We start from the raw sequence: 27,940 nt of genomic DNA, 5'->3' as shown, positions 1-27,940 counted from the left end.
AGGGCGGCGGGGGGCGTGGCGCGGGCGTGGCGCGGCGCGCCGGGCGGGCTCCACCCACGTGCGGCGGCGGCGCCGCGGGAGCGGGCGGGCGGGCGAGCACACATCCCGCACGTAGCAGGCGTATTAATCAGCGCGGGGCCATCTGCCGCCCCGCTCCTTAAAGCGGGCGGGGGTTGCCGCCCGCCGCCGCTCCCGCACGGCTCCCCAGCAGCGCACGCTGCTCGCACAGCGGTAGCTGCAGCAGCGGTAGCGCGGGGCTCCGTCGGCGCTGCTGTCCCCGCGGTGCCCGGCCGCGGTGCTGAGCGCAGCCCGGGCGGCCGCCGCCGGGAAAGTTTTGTCCCGGCCTGACCCGGCACAGAGCGGCGGCGGAGCCCCCGCGGTGCTCGGCCTGGCGCCGGCGGGTGTCGCCTCCCGAGGCGTCCCCGCCGCGCCATGCCGCTGGGGCACATCATGCGGCTGGACCTGGAGAGGATCGCCCTGGAGTACGTCGTGCCCTGCCTGCACGACATCGGCTTCTGCTACCTGGACAACTTCCTGGGGGAGGTGGTGGGGGACTGCGTGCTGGAGCGGGTGAAGCGGATGCACCGCGACGGGGAGCTGGCCGACGGGCAGCTGGCCGGCCCCAGCCGCGGCGTCGCCAAGCGGCACCTCCGTGGCGACCAGATCAAGTGGATCGGGGGCACGGAGGAGGGCTGCGAGGCCATCAACTTCCTCCTCACACTGATAGACCGCCTGGTGATGTACTGCGGGAGCCGGCTCGGCAAGTACTACGTGAAGGAGCGCTCCAAGGTAAGGGGCTGCGGAGCCCCGCGGTCGCACAAACTTTCCGTGCCCGTCCCGGGGAAGCCGCGCCGTGCCCGGGGGCCGGGAAACGGGTAGGAGCCCTCTCGCCTCCCCCTACAGTTCCTGTGTCGCTGTCGACTCTGGTCAGGGCGAACCCGGTGCCGCCGGGCACCGCCAAGGAGCGGGGCTGCTGCCGGCGGCACCCCGGGTGCTTCCCAGCTGCGGGCAGCCGGCACCGCCGGGGCTGGGAGCACCCTGGCAGAAAAAGCCTGGCCTTGATCGTGGTTTTCCCTTGGAGGGCTGTTTGAGGTGGGCGGGAGAGCTCCCTACCCCTCTGTGTGCACGTACGCGGCTGGCATCGCCTTGCTTGGCTGCTGGCGCCCATGCGGTGGTGTTTTCCGAACTAGTTTCAGTGTTCTGCCAGTGCCCTGCAGCTGAAGAGGCTGTCCTTGCAGCATCGGGGATGTGGCACAAAATAAGGGATGCTCTGTTTGAGTGTGGCAAACTTTCTTTTTGGAAGGGGAGAATTATTTTTCTTGTAGGCTTTCTTGCTCAGGAGTGGAGAGGGCACTTGTATATCACCATCATAGGTGTCTTTCCCAATAAAATTTCATTGCCCTTGCCATGTAGTTACTTTAGTTTGGGCTAACTTCATTTTTTGTACCTCGTCTTGCAGTGGCAAATTGGACTGGCTTGGAACCAACTTTGTTTCGTTGTCCTGAATGCTCAAAATGTCCAGGTTTCTTTTTTCTTCTGACTTGAATTCTGTAATAGCATGCTTCCAAAACATTCACATCTTTTTGAGATGCGTGAGAAATAGAAATGATAAAGCTTTAAAAAAACAAACCAACAAAGAAACATGACAAAAGTGGAGTTAGGCATTTCTTTTCATCCTAACTTGCACTAAACTACAGGGATACGTGACAGGTGCTGTGTTTGTTTTGTTCTTATAAGTATGTATGTAATTTTTTAACAGAAAATAATATTAAAAAAAAAAAAAAGTATGCTTACCAGTTGCTTGGGAACACCTTAAGACCTGTGTGTGCATGCACCTCTCTGCCCCTGCACACCTACATGCGGTGATGAGAATAAGGCTGGAGCATTGATCTAGTGCTTAGCCCCACTGAAGTACTGATCAATTCAGTTAGAGCTTGAGTAGATTTACTTTTAAATGGAAACTGACTGAAGTTGACTTAGTTGTGGTAGGAGCCTGTTTGGTGCAGGGAGGTATAAATAACCAGTCGTCTCTGGCATGCCTGTAAGAACATCCTAGTTTGTTCTTCTGTGTGCCTGAGTACTGCTGAAAGTGCAGTGCTGTTTTGTCAGGTTTTTATGGGGAAAACTCAACTGTGTGCATGAGAGCTGTTGGCACTGGCTGGAGATAAAGGTCTTTTGGGGAGTGAATTTGGATTGTAGAGATGACTTTAAAACTGAGTTGTGTTCTTGCAGTCATTTTTGTACCAATAATAACAATGCAGGACAGAGCTTGTTTTATAAATAATTATGAAGTTACTTGCTGTAAAGTGATTTTTTTGGCTCTTGTTCTTTAGCAGGAAAGGTATCAGACTCCAAACAAATGGTAATGCTATACTATACTCCAGGATTGAAAGGGACTCAATATAATTTGTAAAGCTGTGTGCAGATGAATTTCCATCTGAAATTAATAGTAACCAATCCCTTTATTATAATAATAATAATAAATGCCATGGATATGGGAGTAGTAGCTGTCATCTGTAGCTGGCATGTGGGACATCTTCAGCAGGAAGATTTTTCCTGTGACTAACCAAATGACTACTGCAGTGCATGCAGGCTCCCACGTCACCTATGGACATTTCCCTTCTGCCATTAAACCAGCCCATGTTGTTTATCTTTTTGAAGAATTGTGAGTGCATATGCTAAAAATAAAAAATCAGTTTTAAATTCAAAGTATTTGTCTTTTATTTTACCAGTTAGACTAGAAGCAGAATTGGATGCCCAAAAAACTGCCACATGTTTGGGAAAGGGAGTTGTTTCTGAGCCACTGGATCAGCACTTTAATTTATTGGTTTGGGATGTGGGGGTATTAGACAGATGGGACTAAGTGTCCAGAGCAGTATGTTGAAAGTGTGAGCCTTTTTAAAACAAAAGTATGTCTTTAATTTTCAGCCTAAGTACTGGAAGAGGGGGGAGGTTTGCTTAGCAAATGAACTTCTGTGAGCTTATTGTCTGCTTAGTGTAATGTGCTTCATGCTTTTGCTTTTTGTAACTACCAAGAAAAACAAAAGAGGCAAGAAAGACTTTCATACACTGAAGGAAGCTTTCCTTGCATCTACATATGAGAAATCAGTCAGTTAGGACTTTGCTATTTCCATATGACTTTCAACACCATTACAAGAAAGTTAAGATTGCGTCAAAGAGAATGGGTGGAAGATATGTTTTTACAACAGCACCGGATACACTTAAGAGCTGTTGGTTGGTATTTGAGGGCTGATAATGAAATGTAACCTTTCATCTTTGCAGAGCAGTGATCCAAATTTATCTTTGGAACGAGCCATATTTAAAAATATTAGCTGACATGGTTAAAAGATAAAAATAACTAGACAACATCCTTCCAGAGTGCTACTCTGTTGCAGACCCAACATAGTGCCTGTTGGCTTCTGCATTCCCCTAGACTTCCCGTTTTCTAGTAAAATAATACAAGGGTTGCCCACTTACAGAAATTAAATGGATGAGGACCTCACCAAGGTGTAGTTGACCTGGGGTCAGCCTTCTTGGTGCAAGAGGATTCACATCCTCGTACAGAGGGATGCTGTGACCTGAGGAGGAGGTCAGCCTGGTCCTAGGGACCGGTCTCCATGCTGCAGGAGCTCTGGTGCTTGGTGGAGGGGACGGGGCTGGGAAGTGAGCTTGCAGCTTGCCCTGCCAGGCCAGTCACCTGAAGTGCCCCCGGGGGCTGCCTGTGAAGTGCTGATGAGCTCCTCCTGTCCCAAAGTCCCTTCTCCCAGAGTCCCTTCTTGGTGCTAGCTGGGCTCCCCAGGGGCTTTTGGGGCAGTGGAAATGGCCCTGTCTGAGTAAAGCTTGGGCCCACTTGAGTGCTGCTCAGGTGCAGAGGTGGCACGGGGGCCTGCCATGTTGTGTAAAACTTCCGGGGGAAGGGGCATTTATAAAGTTTTGTAGGAGGTGAGATGTCAGTCCTGGAGAATAATCCCTGTATTATAAATGTATAACTGAAAGCAGCAACATTTTAAAAAAAAAAAAAAAAAAAAAAAAAAAAAAAAAAAGAGAGAGAGAGAGGTGGGAAAATATTCCAGGAAAGAAGCCGCGTGACAGCCTGGTCCCAGTCAGCGCTGGAGGCGCTGGTGCCTGCAGTGAGGGGTGGAAGGGACTTCGAACCGGTGTGGCGGCACTCGGCTTGGACTCTGCACTCTGGTCCTGGCTGAGGCCTGTCCCACCCCGTGTCACTGGTACCCTCTCGGGTGCTGTTGGGGTTTGAAATCCACATAAGGGCTGCCTTTGGGGACCTCGAGCTCACCTTGCGTGTGCTGGGTGCTGATGAGTCCTGCTGGCTAGAAATGGGATTAAGGCTCCTTGCCTTATTTTCAGGAGCTGATCTTTTCTGAGGAAAGCCTGTGACTGTTTTTAGCTCATAATCCAACTGCTCCTGTTCAGTATCAAGTATATGGCCTGAAGTTTAAAAAATATGTTTCCAATATGTGATTCATTTGCTTAGAAGTCCCTGTGGGATGTGAACTCTTCTGAAACACATGCTTCAGAATCTTCATGTAGGCCTTTTGCTTTTTCTGGGACACTTTTCACATCTTCCACTTGTAGTTGTGACACTTTTCCTGCTCACCAGCACACTGATGGGCTTGCTAAATGTCACAGGAGAAGCTGGCACTTTGTGGTGGTGGCACTTGGTGGCTTGTGAGTGACAGCTGAAAAATGGGGTGTCTCCTTTTGCCTGCCATGAGATAGGGTGTTCTTAGGCAGGTTTTAACACATGGCCTGCCTAGCAGGTTTTTACCAAGATTTCTGTTCATGAGGATTTAAGAAACATGAAATGTCACAGGCTGGGCTAGAGTGGCTTTTACCACATTCCTCATAACTCAGGTAATAAGGTAAAATATTGTTGTATTTATGTATGAAAGAAGAAAGCTTCTATTCTCTATACTCTTCAGAATTCAAATTCTGTCCATTGCAATTAAAATAATGTGAAACACACTGCTTTTTCTGACTTGAGGTGTGGAGGTAAGGAGCAGGGTAGCAGAGCTGAAGAGCAGTACTGCTTATAGAAATATACGGGTTCATTATACTTCACAAAGGATTTTTGATACTTGCGTAGCAGCATGCCTTGCAATTAGTTTACAATGGGATGTCTGATGAATACCACCATCCAGAAGAAATATGCATAATTTTTCTTTCTTTTTTCTAATCAAATGCACATGTTCTGGCATAATGGGTAAGTTCAAATCTGTTCTTCTGGCTGGCTGCCGGCAGAGTCCAGAGCCACTGGAACTGTAAATACAACAGACAAGTCATTTTATGATATCAGACTGAGGAATTCAGCATTGGCAGGGATCCTGGAGTGGTTGCTTTGGCTCTGTGTCAAAACTGATGTTTATATCTGTGTTTGTCAAGCAAGATTAGTTAGCCTGGTTAATTATACACAGGAATGTATAATTTTTACTTGACAGTCAGAGCAATAAATGAGTATAAACCTGGGTATATTAGCTCTTGTTTTTGTTCGTCATCAAATTATTCTCAATCACTTTTTAAAACTTTCAAAAGATGCTTTTTCTTTCTGGTAATAGTTATATAGAGAATCTTTCAGATTGCTTCTTCACTCAGCAGGGATAGGGTATTGGCAAAATGGGTCAATATTTTACAATCAGTGATGCACATGCCCACAAGCAAGCTCAGGAGCATGGGTGGCCTCTGTGGGGTGGTATGTGAACTCATACTCAAGTGAAGTGGCTTAGAAGCATCTTAGGTTTGGTGCCTTTTTTTGTTCTTGTTTTTTAAATAAAAATAAGAAATTAAAAACATTTTTGGGAAAAATCTCACCTGCATGTTGTGCCAGAGGCTTTGCCAGCTGAGTGGCTGCCCTTGGTCCTCTTGTCCTCCTCTTGTTGCAGTGTTCTCCCCCACCACCCAGCAGCCTTCCTTGAGGAGCGTGCCTGTGTGCTTCATAGTCACAGTTGCAGAGGAAGGCAGAAGATGGCTAATCTGGTAAGAAAAGGGAGGTAAGCGTGGGCTAGACTGTGTAGAGTGCAAAGTGGTCTGTTTATCCTTAGTTTGTGCACATTTATAGTGTCAGGGCAGATTACTTGACTTTTTTCCTTTTGTCTGTAGCTTTGCAGTCATGCAGTGCTTGATGGGTCTTAATTGGACTCCTGAGCTATGTAATGATGGCAAAGCAGTGAGGTTTTCCACAGTTGGTCCCATACCAGTAGGACATCTTCCTCAGCACCTTTCCCATCCACTGTGATAACTGTGCTGGTACCGGTTCATCCCAGTGCCACTATGTCAGCTTGTAAAGCTGGAGACCTGCTGCGGGAGCTGTACTGGCATGCCTGTCAACATCCCTATTGCAAGCTCTAAGTAAATAGGTGACTTTTGGTTTGTTTTTTTATAAGGGCTCATTGCTCATTACATGTCAATGTAAACCTTACCCTGTTCCTCCCCACACAGCTGGGTAACACAGGTGGCATTAGTGCCTCTCAGCACACAGCATGTTTGTCCTTTGGACTCCCAGGGGTGTGTGCAGCATTGCAAGGCAAAGTGTCCTTGGGAGAGTTGCTGGGGAAAGCTGCAAGATTCAGAGTTCAGTGCCCCCCGCCCCGCCTCACCAAGCGGGCTGAGCTTGCACTTCAGGAAGGAGGGGAGCAGGTCCCTGCTATTAGAATCTGTACACAGCCTTTTTCCAAGGTGGTTATTAATGAATAATTGAGTTCATTACAGCTCAGTGCTAATAACAGTACATGCTTAAATGAAGATGCATTGGTGCTTGTAACACTGATGAAGGACAACATGTGCACAATAAAAGTGAACTTCTTCCTTTCCATTAAGAACTCAAGCTGTCTGTGTTAACCCAGTGTCTTTACTCGATTACACAGTAAACACTTGGCTCCTTGACTTCCAGACTTACCTGGAAAAGAGCTTGAAGTAATACAGCCTTATCCCAAGCAATTCTTGACTTAATCCCTAGAAGTCTCTTCTCCTTCCCTTGTCTCCTCCACTGCACCATTTTGTCTTTCCAGACAGACTTTTTTCCTGCAGTGATGGCGCTGGTGGTGGGGTTCAGCAACTTCCTCAGCAGTTCCTTTCATATGTGGAAGGTGTGGGGCAGAGGGAGAAGATAAAAGTCACAATGACAATGAAGGCATTCTGAATCAGATGAAATCTCGATGTTTGCTGAGCAGACTGGACACGCTTGGAAAAGATCAATACTTTTACCAAACTTTTCAAGATGATTCTTATGAAGTCAAAGTACTTTTTTTCTGATACTCATTTTAAAAAAGGTTTTATATTTTCCTGCTTCTGTTTCAACTGGATTGCCTTTTCCTGTTGTGAAATAGGTCAATGGCAACTTGTCCTTCGGCATCAGCAGGCCACATAGTGCTCATCCATTTTGCGGTGGGTGGCTTGTGAGAATTAGGAGGTCAGGAGGGGAAGCTGGTGAGTAAGTGTTGCTGGTTTTAGACTTAGGGAGAAGGAGGCTATCTATGTGCATAGCAACTTGAGGGAATTTGGAACAGTGGATTGGATTTATCATAACTAATCCTTGTCACAAAGCTGAAGACTGAAACAATGTTTTCAGAAGGCTGCCAGCAACACAAGTTTCTCAGCTTCTGGAAAGGTTTTATTGGATTACTAGAGGAGCTCTAGGGCAGAGGTGTTTCAAGATCTGCTCTTGCTATCTGTGTTGCGGGCAGCTGATGGCCCCCTTGGTGGGCTCAGGATGATAAATAACTGCTGTGTTAGCACAGAACATGGGGTGGCTTGACAAAAGGTTTTGATTTACTCATGATGTTACACAGCAATTTGTTTTAGACCTTTCATTGCTCTGAAAAGAGATGACAGGGAGTTGGTCAGAGAACCAGGAAGGTTTCTATGGCTGTTCAGACAGTGAGGTGGAGGAAGAAAAATGATGGAGGCTCCTGCCAAACACACTGTCTCCTACTGCTTAACTATTTGCAGGCGTGCAGTTCCCTACTGCTCCTGCTGTGATCTGGACAGAGCACTATGCCCCATTTCCCCTCCATCGCCCACTCACATATGCGTCTCCTGCCTCTCTGACAGGGGAGCTTTTCCCTGCAGTTGTTTTTTCTCTTGTCATTGTGCTTTGGCAAGATAACATAGACAAAGAAACTTAGTGCCACCATGAAAAGCACTTAATGGAAAGCACTTTACTGAACAAGCTGCTTGTTGCTCTGATTTCTCACAAATGAAAAAGTGCAAGAGATTTTACTGAACTTAATGGTTCAGTGAAGGCTTAGTAAATGTTCATGCCACTAGCCACCCAGTCTGAAATGAACAGTGTAAATTAGAGGAGTAGAGTATAGCATGCTGTCTGCACAGACTGGAAACAGTTTGTCCAAAGCTTTGTCAGCTGGAAAGCACAGGGTAACCACAACTTTTGACAAACACCAGGGAATTGCAGCCTACTTTGTAGCAAATAGATAACTTTTTTATCATTATTTTGAATCTAATATGTATCTAGTTCATATGAATCCTTTGGTCAGAGTTGTCTTTCTTTGCTTTCTTCTTAGATCTGACTGTCCAAACAAGAAATGTTTGCATTTTTCCTGTCTAAGTCATGCTAATAATTAATCTTTGTGTAGACCTCATTTCTTGCACTGTCATTTTTTAATACAATTTGATAAGACAAATGTTTTTAAAGCTTTGGCTCTGCTTCAGCAACTCACTTAAGTACTTTTTTTTTTTTTTTAAAGACTCTTGGAAATCAATGGGTCTGAAGTACATCCTTTGGCGCTTGGCTTGGACTGTACTAGAATGTTTAGAATACTTCAGGAAAAGTTGCAGTGATCTCTTGTGCTGCCCTAAGTTTTTGTCTATGTTTTGTTTTAGATTTGCAATGTGGAACATCTTTTACTTATATGGTGCGTTGGAAGGGAGCAAAGAGCCCTTTTTGATGAAAGGTCTAGTACTAGCACTGTTCATGTTATAGATGCCAGTTATGATTTGTTTCTGACCTTTGCAATTGACTATCTCGTGGCAAACCTGCCTCATGCCAGTAACAGCAGCAGTTATTGCACTAATGCATATGGGGAAATGGTGCTGGGCTGCAAAGCAGTGTCAAACAGTAGGTGCTGGCATGGGGCCTGCTGACTGCTATAGGCTTCAGGGAGGGAAAACATGCAGAACTAGGAGAATTTGGTAGGAGTGGGCTTTTTCTTTATTTTTTTAAATGTCTTAGTCCTTGACTATTCTGAGGTGAAGTCTTAAGATGTTCTGTTTGCTGCTGGACTATATAAAGTGTAACTGCACCTTTCCCTTCTGAGTTCCCATCGGGAGTCTGGTAGAAGTGGTTTGAAGGTGGAAAAAGGAGGAGCTTCACTGTAAATGCTGTAGCACATCCTGCCATTGAGGCATGTAAATCATGGTATACGACTAGCTGTGCGTACACAGTTATCAATACATCTAGGGTCCCCCAAGATGTATTGATAACACTGTTCTTTACAGTATTCACCAATGCTTCCATTTCCCGAAATGAACGTGTACTCTGATTTCCCCTGTCTGTGCAGCATGTGCATGGTGTCTCTGAGGCCGGCCAACAGGAAGGGTCACTGCCTGGTTAAGTATTTTACAGACTTCCTCTTCACAGAGGAGCAGTGAGAGGATTTGCGAATGCCAGTTCTCACTGCCAAATTTATTATAATTCAGCATATGATAGTGGTCAAAGGCTGAAGTATTGGGTTGTGCATTTTGCTGTTATATTCTTAAATGCCCAACCTGGCATCTAGCTTGTGATTTGAAGGCTCAGTGCCTACCTGACTGATAAGTTCTGGGTGAGATGAAAATGTTGACCTGTCTTTTGTTCTTTTTTTTTTTTAAAAAATTTATTTTTTTATTTAAGATGACTGCAACTGAAAGAAATACATATTTTTTTCTTAGTTTCCACGTGGTTTTTGCTGGGTCTCGGTTAAAAGCCTGTTTCACTGCTCACCATCTGTAGAAGGAATTGCTGCTAATGATGAGCTATGTTAGTGTGATGCCTTGGCTGTGCTTAGGAAAAGCACCAGTTGTGCTGACGGTGACCAGAGCTATAGGTAGACCCAGTGCCTACTGCACCCCCACAACTAATGATGCCGATGTACCCCTCCATCTCTGCCTCTGTATCTCCTTCCCCCTTTGCCCTTTCTATCACAGAGGAGCACTTGTACCCCACAGCTCCAGCAAAGCCAGCTGAGCCCCTCACCAGAGGGTTTCCTACCCACCCTGCCTGTTGCCCCACCTCTTGTGGGACGGGGACGAGGGCTGCTTCTCCTGGCTGCCCAACCAGCTGCACCCTTGCAGAACAGCCCCCGCCGGCTGCCCCTGCATTACCGCTCCCCTTGTGCTGGCTGCCAGAGAGGAAGAGGAAAAAGGAGGGAACAGAGCCAGAAAGACCTCTCCAGGCTTTCTGCATCCTCAGGAAATATCCTGAACTCACACCAGACTGACCACCTCCCTCCTCAACCATTGCTGTCCTTCCTGCAAAAACCACCTTTCATGCTGAAGACCATCATCATTACTTTGGGACCCAGCCCCAATTTCTGTTTTGAGAAGCCTCCCAAGGGCTGTTGCAGTGGGAATTACTGGGTAAGGCTGCAGAGGGATAGCAGGGAGCAGAACAAATGGAGCAGGGGAGAAAACCAGTGGCCCATGGCTGCTGTGTCCCTGCACGGGGCCACTGCCCTGGCCAGCAGGTCACAGTGGGTGGTAGCTGCTGCTGCACAGCTGGCCTGTGGGGTTGGGCACTTCTGTCAGGTGGTGGCAGCATAAATCTGTGGGAGAGCTCTGACCAGTGGAAAAAAGTGGGAATTCATCTGCCTGAGCTGAAACCTGGGCTCTGATGATGCCTGGCAGCTGTGTTTAGGGCCAGGCTTCCTCGTCTAGGGGTCAAGGGCTTTTGGCAACAGCTTTAAGATGTGCAACTGTGAGGGTTTGCAATTATAAAGATGGACTGTGATTTTCTGTGTGCATCACTGTGTGTATTTGTTTTCTTTTCTCAGATTTGCTGTTTGTGTTGACACATGTTTTGCTGGTACAAGTATCAACTATGTACATGGGGAGGGCAGGCACTACAACACTTGAACTGTACTTATTTACTAATGGCTTTTATTGCCTAACCTTAGAACAGGTATGTAGTTATATCATTACAAAATGACCTTGAATTTGAACAGCTTCTTTCCATTTCTGTGGGGAAAGTGCTGTGTCATTATGCACACGTTCACCCCCTTTAATTGCACCCGCACTCGATAGGTTGTGCTGTTGCGAGGTACAAGTGTAGTCACGGCCCCACAACTTTATGGGCAGGCAAAGCCTTAAAGACTACACATGTTGTTTAAACACAACATAAATGATTTCTGATAGTAATTTATTATAGGTAACTTTAATGAGTTTTGCCTATAAATATTCATTTCCACAAAATCCTGTGCAGGGATAAGTGTACTGCTAGCTCGGCAATGTCCTCCAGGAAGGTGCTGGGGGTTGAGCAGGAAATGGGAGGGGGGCAAGTGAGACAGCTTCACTGCAAAATTAATATAGGAGACAACAAGTTTAATCAATTAATCTTAATTCAGTGATACTGCCATGAAAACAAATGCTTGAGAACCATTTATCCCTGTTTATGTACTGTGGGAATGTCTCAGCAGCTTCAGAAGCTGTCAACTTTGGGAGAACCCTTGAGGCACATTTGGGGTACTTGCCTCATGTGACGACCCAGGTCTGGACCCTGCCTCCCTCCCTGGCAGCAGGGAGGGACATGTACTTCTGGGAAAAGGGCAAAGGAGAATGCCTCTCTCCAGCGATGTCCTCCTGAAGGTGGTGATGGCTCACAGCCACCTCTGCCCGTTGGCAATTCTCTGGGGTGTGATGCTCGCAGAAAGCACTGTGGGTGCCACCAACCACGTGTTGACAGATAAAGCCTTGTGGGCAGCGTTGTTCACTTGCCCTGGGCCTGCAGATTTAAAAGTAAATGAATAATGATGAAAAAAGGGACTTCAGCCAGCTCAGGCAGTCCTAATAGCAGCAAGACTCCCATGTAGGCTTGCCTGTCTGGTGGCCATCTTTCGTGGCCTCTATTAATGCACATGGAAGAGTCTCAAAATACACAGAAGTCTTTAAATTTACAGGAAAAAACGTGGTGTGGTGTAATCTGCTGGGTGATTAGTAGTAGAACTGAAAAAGTCTTCAATGCTGACAACAGATGAAAGGAGAGAGGATTTAAGGAGTGATGACCTTCCTACCAAATAGGTGTGAATACCCTGCAGAGAATGCATTTGCCGGTTACCTTGCATTTATTCCCCACTGAGAGCCTGAACATCCAGGGACATCCTTACAGATTTCCTTAATGAGCCTGCAGTGACAATTCCCCTTTCTGTGTGGGTGGGGATTGTCCCCTGTCTCCGGGGACCCGTTACAGAGGATGCTTTCTCCATCTGCATCGGATGTGCGGGGTGCTTTCTCATTAGCTCTGGTCGTCCAGGTTTGCCTCCTGGGGGAGAAAGGGGAGCAGAGTGGTTTTCTGGGTGATGAAAGACCTTCAAGCGCAGGCTTAAATGATCCTCAAGTGCAATCACACAGGGTGTTTTTAAAGCACAGATATGGCACCGTGTGTGTAAGAAGGGAGGGCGCGGATGTGCTGCGGGGCCAGCAGGAACCAGAAAAGAGAAGTGCCTCCTCGATGGTGTGTGCAGTGAGCGTGGGTTTTTTCCTCTTCCCTCCACAGCTTCTCCATGAAGTGCACTCTGGAGTAAAGTTTGTGTTTGATTGCCGATAGCCTCACGCTCTGCACGTAGCACTGTCATTAAGCCATCATCTCGCTGGCCGGCAGCCAGGGCTCGGCAGCTGAGGGGCGGGCGGTCCTTCCAAACTGAAGCAGCCTTTATTGATACATCGCAGCACTGCGCATGTTTACGGCTGCTAATTGGAGGCTTAATCTGAATATCCTTGAGTGAACTAATTCACTGGCAATAGCCTTTTAAATTTCAGGTCCTACCATGATGGCATGTCTGCTCTTCACAGCACGATAATCTCTTCGGAAGCTGTATTGTCACTGTGTGCGTGCAAGGCACAATGGCTGGCTAATGTTTCAGCCTAAAATGTAGTTTTAGGTCAGAAGATGATGTGAAATAAAAATCTTAACCTGATTTTCACCTTGCAGAATGTGAGACAGGAGTGCTGGGGAGCTGGAGGAAAGTGTAAATTGATAAGCATGCAGCAGTATGTAGATTAATTAAACATACAAGGAAGGAGGTTAATCCTTTTAATGATTAGAAGAGGCAAAGCTGCTCACTGCAAGTATAGTTGGGATCCTATGGCAGTTTTGGATTTGTTTCCTTAAACCTCACTATTTTGTTTTCTCCTGGCCATGCCAGAAGGCTGAGGACAGAATCTAGGTAGTGGTCTGAAAGCAAGAGGTGTTGGAAGAAAGTGAATGCCTGCAACCCTTTCACCCAGAGAACTAAAAATCTGATTTCTCTCCTCTGGAGCCTGGAGAGCTTCTGTCTGTGTCAGGTCCTTTGCCATTCCCTGAATAGCCTGTCCAACTTTGAATTCCCCTTGTTGCTGGATACTTCCCGGGATCCCAGTGAATCTCACTGCTGTCTCCAAAGCTTGGTTTGCAAATGCTCCCCTCTCTCTTGGCAGCTACAGACAGCCATGGCCAATGCAAGGCATGGCTGCTCTGTGCCTTCCCACTTCACAGCAGCATTACGCTGGCATCCAGCTTGAAATTGAAGGACATCCAAATTTGTCTCTAAGTGGATGTTCTGCTGAGAAAAGAAATAAAATAGGCACAAGCTGAAGCTGTCCTTCACATTAATAGGACTCTTCAGTTCATGAAGAACTGAATTTTGTTGTCAATCATTAGAAAAGCTTCCTAAGTCCCACTACAGATTCATATAATGGTGAGTTCATTTTTAAAGCAGTGTCAATCTATGACCTAGCTTCCTTACAGATAAACTCCACGAGATCTGAAAGGGACTCCTTCAGCTACCACTGGGTAGCGTGCCAGTTGTCAACAGCTGTGTGGTATGGTGAAAATCCATGAACAGAACTTTCATGGGTAGTTCTTTGTTTCTGTTTGCTTCCACCCAGAAGAAATTCAGTAATCTTCTGTTTTATAGAAAACTGAACAATAAACAAGAATAACCTGAGTACCTCTGCATCTTTTTCCCTGAAGATGAGAGCAATACTCTCCCTCACAATTCCCAATCTCTTGCTGGTGCTCAAAAAATTCTCCAAAATATGTCTCTGTACACCTGGAAACAGTAATTGAGCTACATTGGTGTATGTGTATGACCAAAATGGAGTAAGAAGGGAGCGATGAACTTTTTGGTTCTTGGGAGATCTCAGTCTGATGATCAAAGTCACAGGCATGCAGGGAGGAGCAAGTATGAGACCAATTGGCTGAAGTGCTAACCATAGCAACAGGATTTTTTGTGTAGTTGTAAGTTCTTGCACAGCATTAAGGTACTATTAAAGAAGTCCAACATACAGTGCTCCAGACTTCCATAAATTAGCTGCCTACCAGTACAGGGTCCTGTCAGTCTTTCATATCAAGTTTGCTCAGCATCATCTGACCATTAAGTAGACTATTGCCACCAGCATCCCAGGTACCTTCATGTTGTAGGGCTGCTTCCACAAGCTAATGAAGAAAGTCTTTGGCAGACAGTGCTTGAAGGTGAATTTGTGGAGTTTGATCTGCTTTGTGCTTCATGAAAGAAGGTATCTGCCCTGGGGTTTTTATTGTTATCTCTGGTGGCTGTTTTTACTTTTTTAGATGCTTTCCATACTGTTTGGGTTTAAGCATCAGTATGAAGATGAAGGTTGAAGTGGAAAACATACAGATGGCTTTCCCTGACGAATTATAGTTCTTTCCCCAGTGTTTTTTAATTTCTGAAAACAAGCTCCTTCCTCACACCCTTCCCCCTCTCTTGCCTCCCCTGAGCAGGATGCTGATCAAACAGATAAGGCTAAGCTTAGCTCTGTAAATCCAACAGCTTGTTTACTGAAGACTGAAAATCAAGTTACAGGTGAGGAAATGAGGTACTTCATGCAATACTGCCACTGAAGCCCATTTCATGTCTTGCATGACTGAAGTGAGCAGGATTTCACCCTCCCACCCTCCTCTTGGAACTGGTGATTCCCTCTGCAATAGGCATGAGGCTGTCTCTGACTCTGTTTTAACATAATTTTCTTCCCTTTGTTCACTCCCATCTCTACAGACTATCAAATTAGACCAATTTTCCTAGTTCTTGTTTCAGCATAGCAGCTGAGTGTTTTAACTTTCATAAATTCAAGCAAACTAATATTTAATAATGTTCATGAATATTTTATACTTAACCATTATATGCTACACAGTAGAAAACACTTGGGCGCAATTGGGTGCAACAAGCAAGTACTTAAGAAACACCCCGTTGTGCCTGTGTGTCAGGCAAGCCTCAACTGAGAATCTCTTGTCTTTGATCTTGAAATGTCAGACTACTCATGTTCTTTTAATGTAGAGCATGCTGTGTGCCTTTCGCTTTCTGGCTGTATGCTGTGCGAGTCTGCAAACTAAAACCGGCTCGAGTACAATATGCACTCAGACCTAAGTCAATCAAGTGAACTCCAGTAGTCCTCATTTCCTAAAATCTGCTCATGTGATTTTTGTTTGCTCTTGAGTTCAGGATTGAATACCACTTACTGGACTGGAATTTGGTAAACTTGGAAGTATGCAGCCAAATAAACATATCTGAAAGCTGCAGTGGTTGTAGCACCATTAATTCTTACTAATATCTTGGTTTTCCAGACAGCCACAATAAGTGATATTGTGAGTCAAAGTTGCTTTGTGTCTATAGAGTGTCTTTCAACTAACAGAATTTACAAGTGATTCTGAACTTAACTGTTCGATGTACAAGCTGTATGCAGGTGTCATCTATGCTAGGGATCAACAATGGCAGCTATTCAGCAATGTCCAGGAAGAGTCTGGTGCAGATAATGGAAGAAGCATATTTTAGAGTGCTCAGTTAATGGGTAGAGGTGGCTTGTGTTGCCCAGGTAGAGTTGCACAGGTCAGCTTTCTCTGGTTGTACAAGATGTAGTTTGGAGAGGAGAGGCTGGGATCGGTGTGGGGTTACACCACCACCTGCACAGCCTGCCCTGTGAGCGTGTCAGGGCGCTGGCTTAGTGCAGGCAGGCAAGGAGGCAGGTATACCTGCTGCCATCATGGCTTCCTGTTCAGCAGTGTGTGGTTGTTTCGTCTTATGAGCATCTTCTAGCTGGGATATTCTCTGAAGCATTTTGTTCCAAGTATCAGTCCACTCCAGCGCTGCTTGTTTTATGAAATGTAGCAGAATGATGCCTCACAGCATGGTCCTGGCTATCGGCTAAGAGAACTTGTTTTCGCCTTCCTAAAAGCATTGGAAGGCAGGGGGGAAAAAAGCTTCTCTATGGAACTGTTGTTTTTTATCCATCTCCAAACTTCGTTGGTGTCTTGCTGTTTGACTTGCAGATTTCTCTGGCTGACTTGAGCGTAATACTTAAAACTGAATGATGAATAACTTATTTTTGAAAGCTTCTGTGCAGCATGGAGTTTACTGATGATTTCTGGCTCCTTACTAAAGCTGGTAATTGCTGCTTGTTTAACTGGTGGTTGATTTGCACCCTCTTGGGAAAGCTAACATCTCTGATAATGACAATGCAGAAACTGCAGTGTTGATGATTTGCTTTTAATTTTCCAGGTTTTGTAGGCTTTAATTTCTGACTGTCAGCTAAACCACTAGAGCATTGGTCTTCAAACTGTGGTGTGTGTGACTGCAAACACGGACATCTGCATATCAAAGTTTTTAACTGTTCAGCTGTTGTGTAAGACACTCATCTGTTTCAACTCAAAATAAGGTGGATTGCTGGAACTTCCTCTGAGTGTGTACAATGGGATGTTAACCCGACTAACAGAAATTGCTGCGGATTGTATTGCCAAGTAAAAGACGCTGGGCACATTTCTCACTGGTGTTTGCTGTAGTTAGTTTAGGATTGGAGATGGTTGATGAAAAGAGGTACTCCCCAAAAAGGAGTGTGCTTGTCTGGGTATGACAGTGAAAAAGGATAGGGAGAGGTTTTCATTGACACTCCCTCACCTGAGAGAGGTGGATATTTGATTAGCATGATCCAGCCTCCAGCTTTTGCAGCTAGCCCATGCACTAAACTGGCAGATGCTGATGTTCACCAATTACCTAAATTAAGTCTGGGTCACGCATCTCATCTCCTGTTTCTTGTTTGCTTTGAATGAATCCAAAAGTAGTGCTAACAGCTGGAGTCCCTGCTGAGGCCAGCTTGATCTGCTCTGGAGCTGCTCCAGACAATACTCTGATAAAGCTTGATATCGTTTCAACAGGCTCTAGGAGGACCAGAATGATTTCCCCTCATTGTTTAAGGTTTCGTTTAAATATTCGTCATGCCAGGAAGAAGGATATTTCAACTCTGCTTTTCTCCGTTTGCTGCTGCTAATACTAAAAACTTTTTCTCTTCTTAAAGTTAAGTTAAAGTGTGGCCAGAGCGTTTGATTTCTGTGGGAATTGCTCTACTGGTTCATCCCCGGGGGCTCTGCATGTTGTGGTTGCAAAAGGTGCATGTGGTAAATAAATAAATAATGCATCAATGTCTCAGAGTCAAAGCACAAGTTCTGCTAACAGAACATGCGTAGGGGAGGCCAGGGAAAACTCTGGCCAGATTTCAGTGGCAAGCCAAGCACCTAAATCACTTTAAGGATCTAGCCTGAAGTCTATTATTTTTCAGCATCTTTTTGATTATGGTGTTTAAGAAATAGTAGCAATATTGGATAGTTTGGGGAGCAGTTCAGTAATCTTGCAGTGATGTTTGCTCTCCAAACAAAGGCTTCCTTAAGGTCTCTCTAACTTTGTGTTAACACCTTGTTTAATGTGCATCAGTCAACAATGGGGTTTTATTCCCCTTGTGCATCACCTCTCTGGTGGGATCAGTGCAGCTCTGTGGAGCCAGCCTGTGCACTGGTGGCATGGGTGCACGTTCTCACAGTGGGTGGCTGTGCTGGCTGCAGGTGGAGGCCGGCACCCCACTCTCCAGCTGCCCAAAACCACTGCCTCTCTCTCTGCCCTCTCAGCTGCCAGGGTCACATTCCCTGGTGTGCAGGGACCCGATCCAACAAAGGGTTACTGGCTTAATTATTCAATATAATCCAGCTTGCTTGGCATGAGATTGGTGAGGTGTGGGCCTGCGTGAGCTGCTGTGCTGGCAGCTGGGACGGGGGGATGTATGAGGGGGGTTGTGCCGCTCTCTGAGGGTATAGCCCCCTCAGACCACTTCTTCGTTGCAGGTACAGCTGGCTTATGGCTTCCACCAGGCTTGTCCCTATAACAAACTTGTTTCTAGTGCTAGGCTGTAGACTGGCCCTTACAGCTGTTCTCAGGCTGACAGTGAAGTGTAAGCTCAGCTACGGAGCCGTTTATAGCAACAGAAGGACGATAGAGCAGACGGGGCCTATGGCAAGGCACCTTGCCAACAGCCAGGCGTGATGGAAGAGGGTTTATTACTGAGAATTAGATGCCTTTGCTGTTGTTCAACATGATCTCCCGCCCCTGCAGGGCACCAGCACCAAAGCAGCTGTGGCCTGAGGTGCCTGGGTGAGGAGCGAGCTCTGTCTTATGGTTACCTGCAGATACCGCTCTGCTGGTGGCTGTGGGGAAGAAGCAAAGCCAATTCCTACATCACTTGAAATGCAAAGCCATATTTTTGCACTTGTAGGTGTGCACACATCCTAATTGGCCAGCTCCTTTTGCTCCTATAGCAGAGTCCATGGATCCACTGTGCTGGCTGACGGTGACTTCTGTCCCTGTCCCATCATGGCTTTAGCATGTGCTAGGAAGCAAAAAGCCAAAACCCTAGGATTCTTAGATGTAAATCTAAATTGTTCTTGGTAAAGCCTATATTGCCACATCTTCAATGCTGTTATTAACTGTGCTTGGTGGATTATTAGGGAAGGTTGTGCAAGTGGTGCACAATCACATCTTCTTCCATGGGACAGGCACGTACAATACTTCAGTATCTAAAGTTAGGATATTATGGTCTGGATGGCTGGAAAACAATGGGTAAAAGATGTGGTTGGGGATGGAGGATAGTGGTTAGTCAGTCATAGTGTATCCAGAGACTGGTAACAAATGCAGCACCGCAGGGGTCTGTCATGGGACCAGTCCTGTTAACCTCCTTATCAATGACCTGAAGCAGATGGGAGAGTGCAATCTTATCAAATGTGAGATAACATCTAGCTGGGTGGATCAGTTAATGTGCTCGAGGGCAGGGCTGCTACTCACAGGGACCTAGATGTTCTGGAGGAACAGGCCAACAGGAACTTTATGAAATTCAACATGGACATATGCAAAGTCGTGCCCTTGAGAAGGAAGGAGCACCTTGCAAGAGTGCAGGCTGGGGGTTTCCAGGCAGTTCTGCTCCCTGGGGACCTTGGGGGTCTTGGTAGGCAGCAGGCTGAAAGGGAGTCCAGAGCATGCCCCTGCACAGCAGCATCCAGGGCAATATTCTCAGAGCCCAGCCAGTAGACGAAGGGGAGTGATCATCCTCCCCCTACTCAGCCCTGAGAGACCACATCTGAATGCTGTGCCCAGTTTTCTAACCAGAGTTAGCCTCTTGTCTCCCATCATTCTTTCTGTTAGTACTGGATGGAGATGTTGGAGGGGTGGGAACAAGACTTCTACTGCCACATTTTTAGTGGAGCAAACGCCAAGGAAGGCGACTGGTGTCACTACCAAGTAGTGCCTGTTATGAAGGAGCAATGCTGAGTCAAAGATCTGGTATCTAACCAGCAGTTTCTCCTGCTCTTATCCCACAGCCTGCTTAAGGTAATAATGGAGTCAACTCAAGTTTAATGTTTTCGCTGTAAAAACCCTTTTAAGACCTGTTGTTTTTAATTTGGTCATGTGGTTTGGAATAATTCATATTAAGCTTATCTCACCATTCAAGGTGAAATTTAAACAGTGAATTACGCGATTATATCAGCAGCTCTGGAGATGATCAAAGAGGACTATTCTTCTGAAAGCTGTTTGGTTAGTTCTGTGGCTCAGTCTGTGAAAGCAAACATGTGCTGCCCTGTGCAAACAGCACAAGAGTTGCAGGTTTTTACAGACTTTGTTCGGTGGACTTTTACCCACACCTCCTGGGGAACCTCACTTTGTGTTGGACCATGGGGACGTATATGACAGAAATTGGAAGATTATTAATAAAGGATGGAGGTATAAGATGTGATGTCCTGGGATCACTTTCTGTTTTCATTTTGACTGGCAAATCAGTTTTGCAATGACTGCTTGGTTTTAGAAACCTAAGCAAGCTTCAGCTCAAACTGTTTCAAAGTCACGTAGCTTGTAAAGATCAAAAAGCTTGCACCATGCATAACAGTATTTTAGTTTCATTCATTTTTTTATACTGTGAAATACGAAAGGTATGTATTTCCTGCTTGGAATTTCGCGCTGGCTGATCCACCCAGCAAGAGAAACTTGTGTGAGAATCCCTTCTGGTAGGGTCTGCTGCAGCGTTTGGATTGACCATCTGAAAAATGCTGAGCTAAATTGGTGGTGGGATGATCAGAAAAGGAAAAAAAAACAAATCTCTGAAAATGTATTTCCTACAACCTTTATCTTTCAGGCCATGGTCGCTTGTTATCCTGGAAATGGAACCGGGTACGTTCGTCACGTGGACAACCCAAATGGTGACGGGCGCTGCATCACCTGTATTTATTACCTGAATAAGAACTGGGACTCCAAGGTGAGTGAGCCACAGGGCTGAGCCAGACCATGAAAGGATGATTACTTCAGAAACAGAGCTTTGGAACTGTTGGCTGTTTCTGTGAACTGTGGTGAACTTGAACAGCTGGTCCATTCTTCATCGCTTTACATTTATTTTCGTGGTGTTTATAGCAACCCCTTGGAAGTAAGAATCTGAACTGTTTCCTTATCATTCTCTCTCCCATCCCACACACATACTGTTTTGTTGTAATAGAATAACGACCTAAGCACTGGGCTGCTGGCACTTATACTTTGTTTAGAGAAGAGAGTAACGAAGCACTAGAAAGAACCAAAATCCACTAAGGAGTAAGTGGATTCTGGGAGCAGAATAAGATGACAGCCTGAATTTGTGACTGTAGTATTCTTCATGCTGTTCCTTTAAGCTGACCTACAGAGGATCTTCAGTCAGCTGCACTTGTGGTTTTCATCCTTATGATGTGATGGGAAAAAGCATGTGGCTTGGTTTGTTCTCTGCATCTTTGACTCCACCAGTGGGTCTCCTGGCAGAGCAGTGTGCTTGTTTCTGCTTGTATTATAAAACAATGAAGTCAGACTGGAATTTACTGTACCTTGAAGTTAGAAACAAAATAAGGGTTTGTAGAACTGCAAGATGTCTTTTTACATTTCTGTTGTTGCAATGCTGTGCAACCATTTACCACTACCAAAAAGAATCATTTTCATTGTTCTTTTTGCGAATTGCCCTGTTTTCTCTCTGACCTGTTTTGCCCAGTATTAGGTGGCTTCTCTTTAAAGAAACATAAATATTATGAACTCCCAAAAGTGAGCTCAGATTTAGAGACAGTGCCACTAAAAACTCTGAGCTGGATGAAAACACATTCTTTTACAGGGAGTGTGATTAGGAAACATCCCAATACAATGAAATGAAGAAAGGAGATGTGGAAGAAAATGCAAATATCTGATTTTTTGCATTGCATGCTTACTGCAATAGTGAGGAAGCACCTGAGTGGACAATAAGAAACCTCTCTGAAACCCACGATGCAGGTGGAGAGTAGGTCACGGTTGTGACCTGAATACTGTGCAAATGTGTGCTGGAGGAGATGCGCTATAAGATGCTCTATAACTATGTTGGCATGTGAAAGCAGCTGTGTGGCTTTAAACCCAACCTAATAGTTTCTTACTGAGGTTTGCATGCCGTGTGGAGGTATTAAGTCAGGTCAGTGCTGGGTTGACAGCATCTTCCCTGCACTTTGTGGTGCAGCATAAAAGCCTCCAAAGAGTCCTCTAACAGCAGCAGGGCTCATCTACAATTTCTACAGTGAGTACAGATCTCTAGACTTTTTCCATGAAACCGGTGGCAAATGGAAGGTGAGAAATGTGGTAGGGAAACCAGGCTATTTCATAAGCAGGGGAAAGAATGGCTGGAAGATTCAGGGAACATATTACAGTGAATTACAAATACAACAATAAAGACTTCATTCTTCCTAGGGTGTAAAAGTTAACTCATATGATTGGATATGGACTCTGAAATACCATGAGCAGCATCTTGCACTTGTTGGGGGTGACAGTCTGATCTCACAGTGGTGAAATGGAACATCCTTACCTCCCCTGTGGTATCCACTGCTTCTAGAGATGTGACTGGGAACTCAGAAGTTTATGGGCATTTGTGACAGGGCCAGTGTTTTCTTTATCTTGAATCATTTACTTTAGCCAGATGTTTATGCTGAAACATTACAAACTGTTGAGGTGGCCAGGAGATGTAGTGTACAGTTCCAGTGTTGTCATGTAACTGTCTTGGTTATCATTAAATGTTTGTTCTGTGTTTGTTGGGTGCTGAGGAGGGAAAAATAAGTCATTGTTCACATGAATATGTGGGTGTTTATATGTGTATAAAGTAACCTTTTCCTTCTCTTTCAGCTGCATGGTGGAATTCTTCGGATATTCCCAGAGGGGAAGTCCTATGTAGCAGATGTTGAGCCAATTTTTGACAGGTTGCTTTTTTTTTGGTCAGATCGAAGGAACCCACATGAAGTCCAGCCTTCTTATGCAACCAGGTAAGTAGTATATTTGAGACTTGGCCAGGAAAAAGCAAAGCATTTCTTTGACCAATATTATGTTGTTTGTACCTAAAATTGTGCTATCATGTTTAAACACACATGTGCATAAAAAGATTGTTAGATTTTGTATTTCAGTCACTGGAAATATCAGTTGAGGAATAGCAGGCATGAATGATAAGGTTCCTTATGTGATGGGCGGGGGGGAAGCCCTCTGCCAGTGACAGGAGAAGTCTTGCAAGCCAGGCATAGCTATTTAGCTGGGAGATGCTGGGTTACACTTTTGCCCTTGTAACACTACAGGGATTCTTGGGGCTACCATCTGTCAGCAGGCTATGAAAAGCTGATGTGACGTAGGGCAGCCCCCAAGCTGCCTAAAGGCATCCCAGAACAGAAAAACATGCAGAGGTCTGTAAGCTACTTTTGCCCTCTGTTACCAGGGGCTGTGCACTCTTATGTGCTTCCAAGCAGAAATTCTCACCTATATTTCTGTGCTTGATAAAGTAGACATTTAAAATGCTGTCTATATTTGTCTTCAAATATGTGACATGTGTATCATATTTTTTATTTACTAATCCAGTTGTTTTATTGTTAGATTTCTCTTTGAAAATTAAACTTTAGAATGGTGCTCTATTTTATTAGCGAAAGTTGAAACAAACGTACGATTTTTCTTTTACAGGTATGCCATGACTGTGTGGTATTTTGATGCTGAAGAAAGAGCAGAAGCCAAAAAAAAGTTCAGGAACTTAACTGGTATGACTCTTAAAAATGTTCACCTGAAATATCAAATTGCGTTGAATTTTTTTTCATTTCCCCCCGAAGGCAGAGACAGACTGGGAATAACTCTGTAGCTAGATGGGTATGGCATTCATTTTTCAGAAAGCTTTTTCGTCTCTAATCAACAGTCAGTGATTTTATGTGAAGTGGGAAAGTTGTGAAAGAAGAAAATTAAGGCCTGGCCTCAGCATCCATGGTGAGGAATGTGGGAGAGGTGGCTCTTGATTTTTTTTTTTCTCCCAAACGTGCAGCTGAGATTGTCTTACCTTAGGTAGCTGCTCCAATCACTGGGAATCTCCAAGCTCTTTGGTTATTTGGAAGCATATTTAATCTCCTCCAAACATTGCTTAGCACAGTCATGAAACTTGCATAAACAATTTCATAATCATGTTCTCTAAATGTTCGAGCTGAATAGGGCCTGTCTTCTGTATTAATGAAGGGCATCTGTGGACTGCAGTAATGCAAAAAGGGTTTTGTCTTTTACTTACAAGTAATTTCTGTGTGGGCACATTCATAACAACCCTGGAACGTATAGATTATGAGTTGGAAAGAAACTAAGTTCAGACATACATATAGGTGCACCTTTTGGCAGGCAGTTGCTAGCATAACTGTGATCGTGATATGAACTGCCTACTTTCAGCTGTGTTTCACAGCCCAGAGACATTTGTGCAGAAGCCCAGGACAAGGTGATCCCAGCTTTCCAAGCTGCAGTGCCTGGTACTGCACTACTCACATGCAAGTAATGGACGAGTGTCTAGATGTGCTCTGACACCCTATGTTCACACTCAAAGGTATGCTGGCTAAGTCTTCAGGGACTGCTGCAGGCAGTTCCTCAAAACGCAGTGTTGCTCCCCTTTCAAATGTGTACTACACAGCTGGCAAAATCATAATTAGTCAAATGCTTTTCAGAGTAGACTGCTGTCATTTCTCTAGCTGGCAGGCAGAGCAAATAGAGGCTTCACCCATCATGAGCAAGGGGCTGAGGGCAGGTGAGGGAAATTATTGCAAATCCAGAATCTGAAAGTTTATTGGCTACTTGCATACTGTATGATTTGTATTCAGCTTCAGCGGGGTAAATGTACAAAACCTCAGCGTGACTAACTTGTTAACATGTTGATTCATACAACAATTCAGTCCATGTAATGAACTTATTTCAAGAGTCTGAAATGGGAAGTGCTATCCATTGACAATAAACCAACTTTATTATGTTTCATTTTTGGATGAACCCTACCAGAACTCTGACTTAACCTTTTTTTTTTTTTTTTTTTTATCTTTTTGATGTAGATGCAAGGAAAAGAGAAGCGGCTCTTAATGAAGATTAATCAACTGTTTCTGAACTTTGTGAAGAAATAAGACCCCAAAGATGACTTCCGTTTCCAGTGGACCATGGCATGTTCTTGTTAAGCACAAGAATGCACTGGTTGTGTCTCTGTCTAGTCTGTGCATCTTACATTGACGGTACTTAAGGCAGCCTCCTGTCATGCCCTGCGTCTGGCAGAAGGAACCCTTGTTTTCTGTTTACCTTTTGCTGGAAAAAATAACCAGGGTATTAATTTAAAAAAAAAAAAAAAAAAAAAAAGGTAGTGGCTCAGCCAACTGTCTTTTGATCACTTTGTAAGCAAGATAACAATCATTGGAACTAGTGGGAAAAACCTGAGTCTTATTTGCACTTTATAGGAAAAAAAAAAATCTAGCTCAATGGGAAGGAGCTTTACAAGTTTAAAATCTGTGGCAGACTGCTGATGGCAAGGAGAGATATTGGAAATGTGATACTAAAGTGGATTTTTGTGGAGTGTCATTTATGGTATGTCCTAGCTGAACCTATCGATGGACTGCTCATTGCTTTGCTGTGCAGAACATTGGCTCAGCTCTCCTGTAGCATGACTTTACAAACAGACTTTTGTATTCAGTCATTGCACTTCCTGGAGTTTGATCACTTTTCAAAAGTCGTGTTAGAGCTGTGCAGTTGCACTGCCCTTTCTGTCCCAGGCTGGAAGATGAAGTGCCTATGCATCTGTCCACAGCTTTGCAAAACCATTTCCTTTCTGTTCTGAGCTGGATTGGTTTTATGTTGTCTATTTTCACTGTTTTGTAAAGCAGCTATTACCTCCCAAAAGTCTGAACTTGGAAGGCTGATGGCACACAATGTGTTGGCACTAAAGGCCAACAGTATGCGGAGTTTGTCATTTTAATGATTTCTCCATCTACTATATCTAGTATGACACAGATGTGAATCTGAAATGAAAAGATGTGTCTGGCAGTCTGACAAACATGAATAATGGTTGACTTAGACTTGATTTCTATGCTGCTTATCCTTAGTTAACACATTTGTTTATCTTTGCATGTGTATGTAATTGCAATGAAACAGTGATTCAGTTTCAATTGGTCTTTTATGCCAGGTAACTATTTCTGTTATGCTCAAGCCATGAGAGATACAACAGACTAGAGTTATTCAATTGGCAGAGCACTTTGTTTCCTCCATTATTTTTCAGAACTTATTAACTCAGCAGTTACTCATCGAGTCCATCTCCTATCTGCCTAAGCTTCTACAACCAGCACTTACTATGCAGTTCAGAACAGCTCTTAATGAAGCTGAGAGCTAGCTGTGGATGTATTTATCACTCACACTAATTGTTCTCAGCCTAATATGCTCACTGATACACATGCACTTGCATTTATTTGTCTCAGGTTGTCAGTGTACATCAGGCCCTACTATTCCAGATCCCTTCTTTGGTGTCCTCTATTTTTGTGCCAACTGCCCACGGTGGCAGAGGTGGTCTGCCCAAGCTGCCAGTCCCTGAACCAGTCCACCACACCGTGCTGGTAATGGGCCTGAGTCTGTTGCACCTCAGCTAGGGAATGAGCAGTAAGCATGCAATGGCTGCTATTAACCTGTACTGACAGAAGGGTAACAGCTACATAGGACAGAAAAGAAATAAATTCCTGGACATTAAAAAAAAAAAAAAAAAAAAAAGTAATAGAAATGGAGTATTTCTTAAGCAGTTCTGTCTTAGAAGAAGCTGGACATCCTTCAACCTGTTCTTGAATTTTGAATGTAAATACAGTAGTGCTAAGAAACTCCTCATCCTCTCTGGCTTCTCCCAGAGATCCAGCTGTGGTTGTATGGACTGGACTTCATTCAGCCTGACCACTGTGCACCTTAAGAGAGGAATATGAGGGAACTTGTGACAAACACTCTTATAACTCAAGACTAGAAAAAGACATAGTTTAATAAATGTTCTTTAATGTTGAAAAGGTATTCTGCTATGCTTGCAACTAAATAACACATCATAGACTTGAAGGAAATTTGACCATAACTTGAAACTCTCATTCTGCAATGTTTGTGTTGTGGAGAAAGTTAGGTCTCTTCCCCAAAAGTGAGAGGTAGCCCTCTGAAAGATGGTAGGAGTCAAATTCTCTGACAGGGGCAGTCAGGGAGTTACTATTCAAAAGGCAGGAGAAAAAAAAATCCCTGCCTGTTGTATTACTATGCAAAATTAATAATGGCACATAAGTTTTAAGCACCTATATGATTTTAAAGGGGGCAAAGACAGCTAAAACAGAGCAAAGCAAGTCTTGCTTTGTATTTAGAAACTTTAAAACAGTGCACTATAAAGAGATGTTAACAAAAATTTCATTGGAGCCTAGAACAATGGAAAAATGATGGGTCAGAAGGGGAGGGGACTTGTATGAAGTTTGAGAAAGAAAGGTACTTTGGTTACCACTGTAGCTACCATCTGTCTTCAGCAGTGGGCAGCAGTGTGTGTAGTGGATGGAGGATGGAACAGTATAGGTGCATTTATTGTAAATAAATTACATGTTTTCATTATTAGCCTATGTCTTCCTGGCCTAGATAGAGGAGAGAAAGTAATTATCCCATGGCAGAGAGCATTGCCTTTATATTTAACATGTATAATGACACGGAAAAAGTTGAAGGCACAGAGCTCTGAAACCAGTTCCTGTCCTCCATTCCAGACCTCTGCCCCATTTCCAGATCAGTAGCACGATGTCCTTGAAGATGCTTAACTGGGTGGTGGTGGTGGTAGGGAGTTGGTCATGTAGGAATCCAGTTGTGATGTTTTTTAGGTAGATTTCTCTTACCTGTCTCTGAAATTGTTGCAAACTGCTCTGCAAGAATGTAATTGCCTGGAGAATTGTGGGGCCAGCAGCAGCGTGCTGTGGTACAGAGGGTATTTCAAGGAGGCTCTTTCCTTTGGGTTTTGTCTTCATGGTGAGGTGGCTGAAACATCTGTGGTTAAACAGCACTTGTCATCCAGTTGTGAAAGAGTATTTTCCTCTAAGGCATTTAATTTCTAGTCCTTTTGGTAATGTGCCTTCAACATTCCTATC

The 27,940-nt window shown here is 44.6% G+C and overlaps 1 protein-coding gene across 1 annotated transcript; it reads left to right on the top strand.

Annotated features, from left to right (window-relative positions):
* Positions 1-97: 97 nt before the first annotated feature.
* EGLN3 (egl-9 family hypoxia inducible factor 3) lies at positions 98-27,940 on the top strand. The gene is made up of 5 exons (XM_082761462.1): positions 98-789; positions 20,662-20,781; positions 22,677-22,813; positions 23,493-23,566; positions 24,875-27,940. Exons 1-5 carry the CDS (start codon positions 433-435, stop codon positions 24,910-24,912), a joined length of 726 nt encoding a protein of 241 aa, XP_082617588.1. The 5' UTR covers positions 98-432; the 3' UTR covers positions 24,913-27,940.

Source organism: Aythya marila, assembly GCF_965140915.1.
Source record: "Aythya marila genome assembly, chromosome: 5".
NCBI classification, from domain to species: Eukaryota; Metazoa; Chordata; class Aves; order Anseriformes; family Anatidae; genus Aythya; species Aythya marila.
The sequence above is the reverse complement of the archived record's forward strand: the minus strand, read 5'-3'. Positions and strand labels throughout refer to the sequence as shown.

Excerpts from the sequence above, each read along its gene's own strand:
- EGLN3 (XM_082761462.1), top strand. The coding sequence starts at position 433 with ATGCCGCTGGGGCACATCATGCGGCTGGACCTGGAGAGGATCGCCCTG. Across the intron at positions 20,782-22,676 it reads ATAAGAACTGGGACTCCAAG|CTGCATGGTGGAATTCTTCG; the intron begins GTGAGTGAGCCA and ends CTTCTCTTTCAG. Across the intron at positions 23,567-24,874 it reads AAAGTTCAGGAACTTAACTG|ATGCAAGGAAAAGAGAAGCG; the intron begins GTATGACTCTTA and ends TTTTTGATGTAG.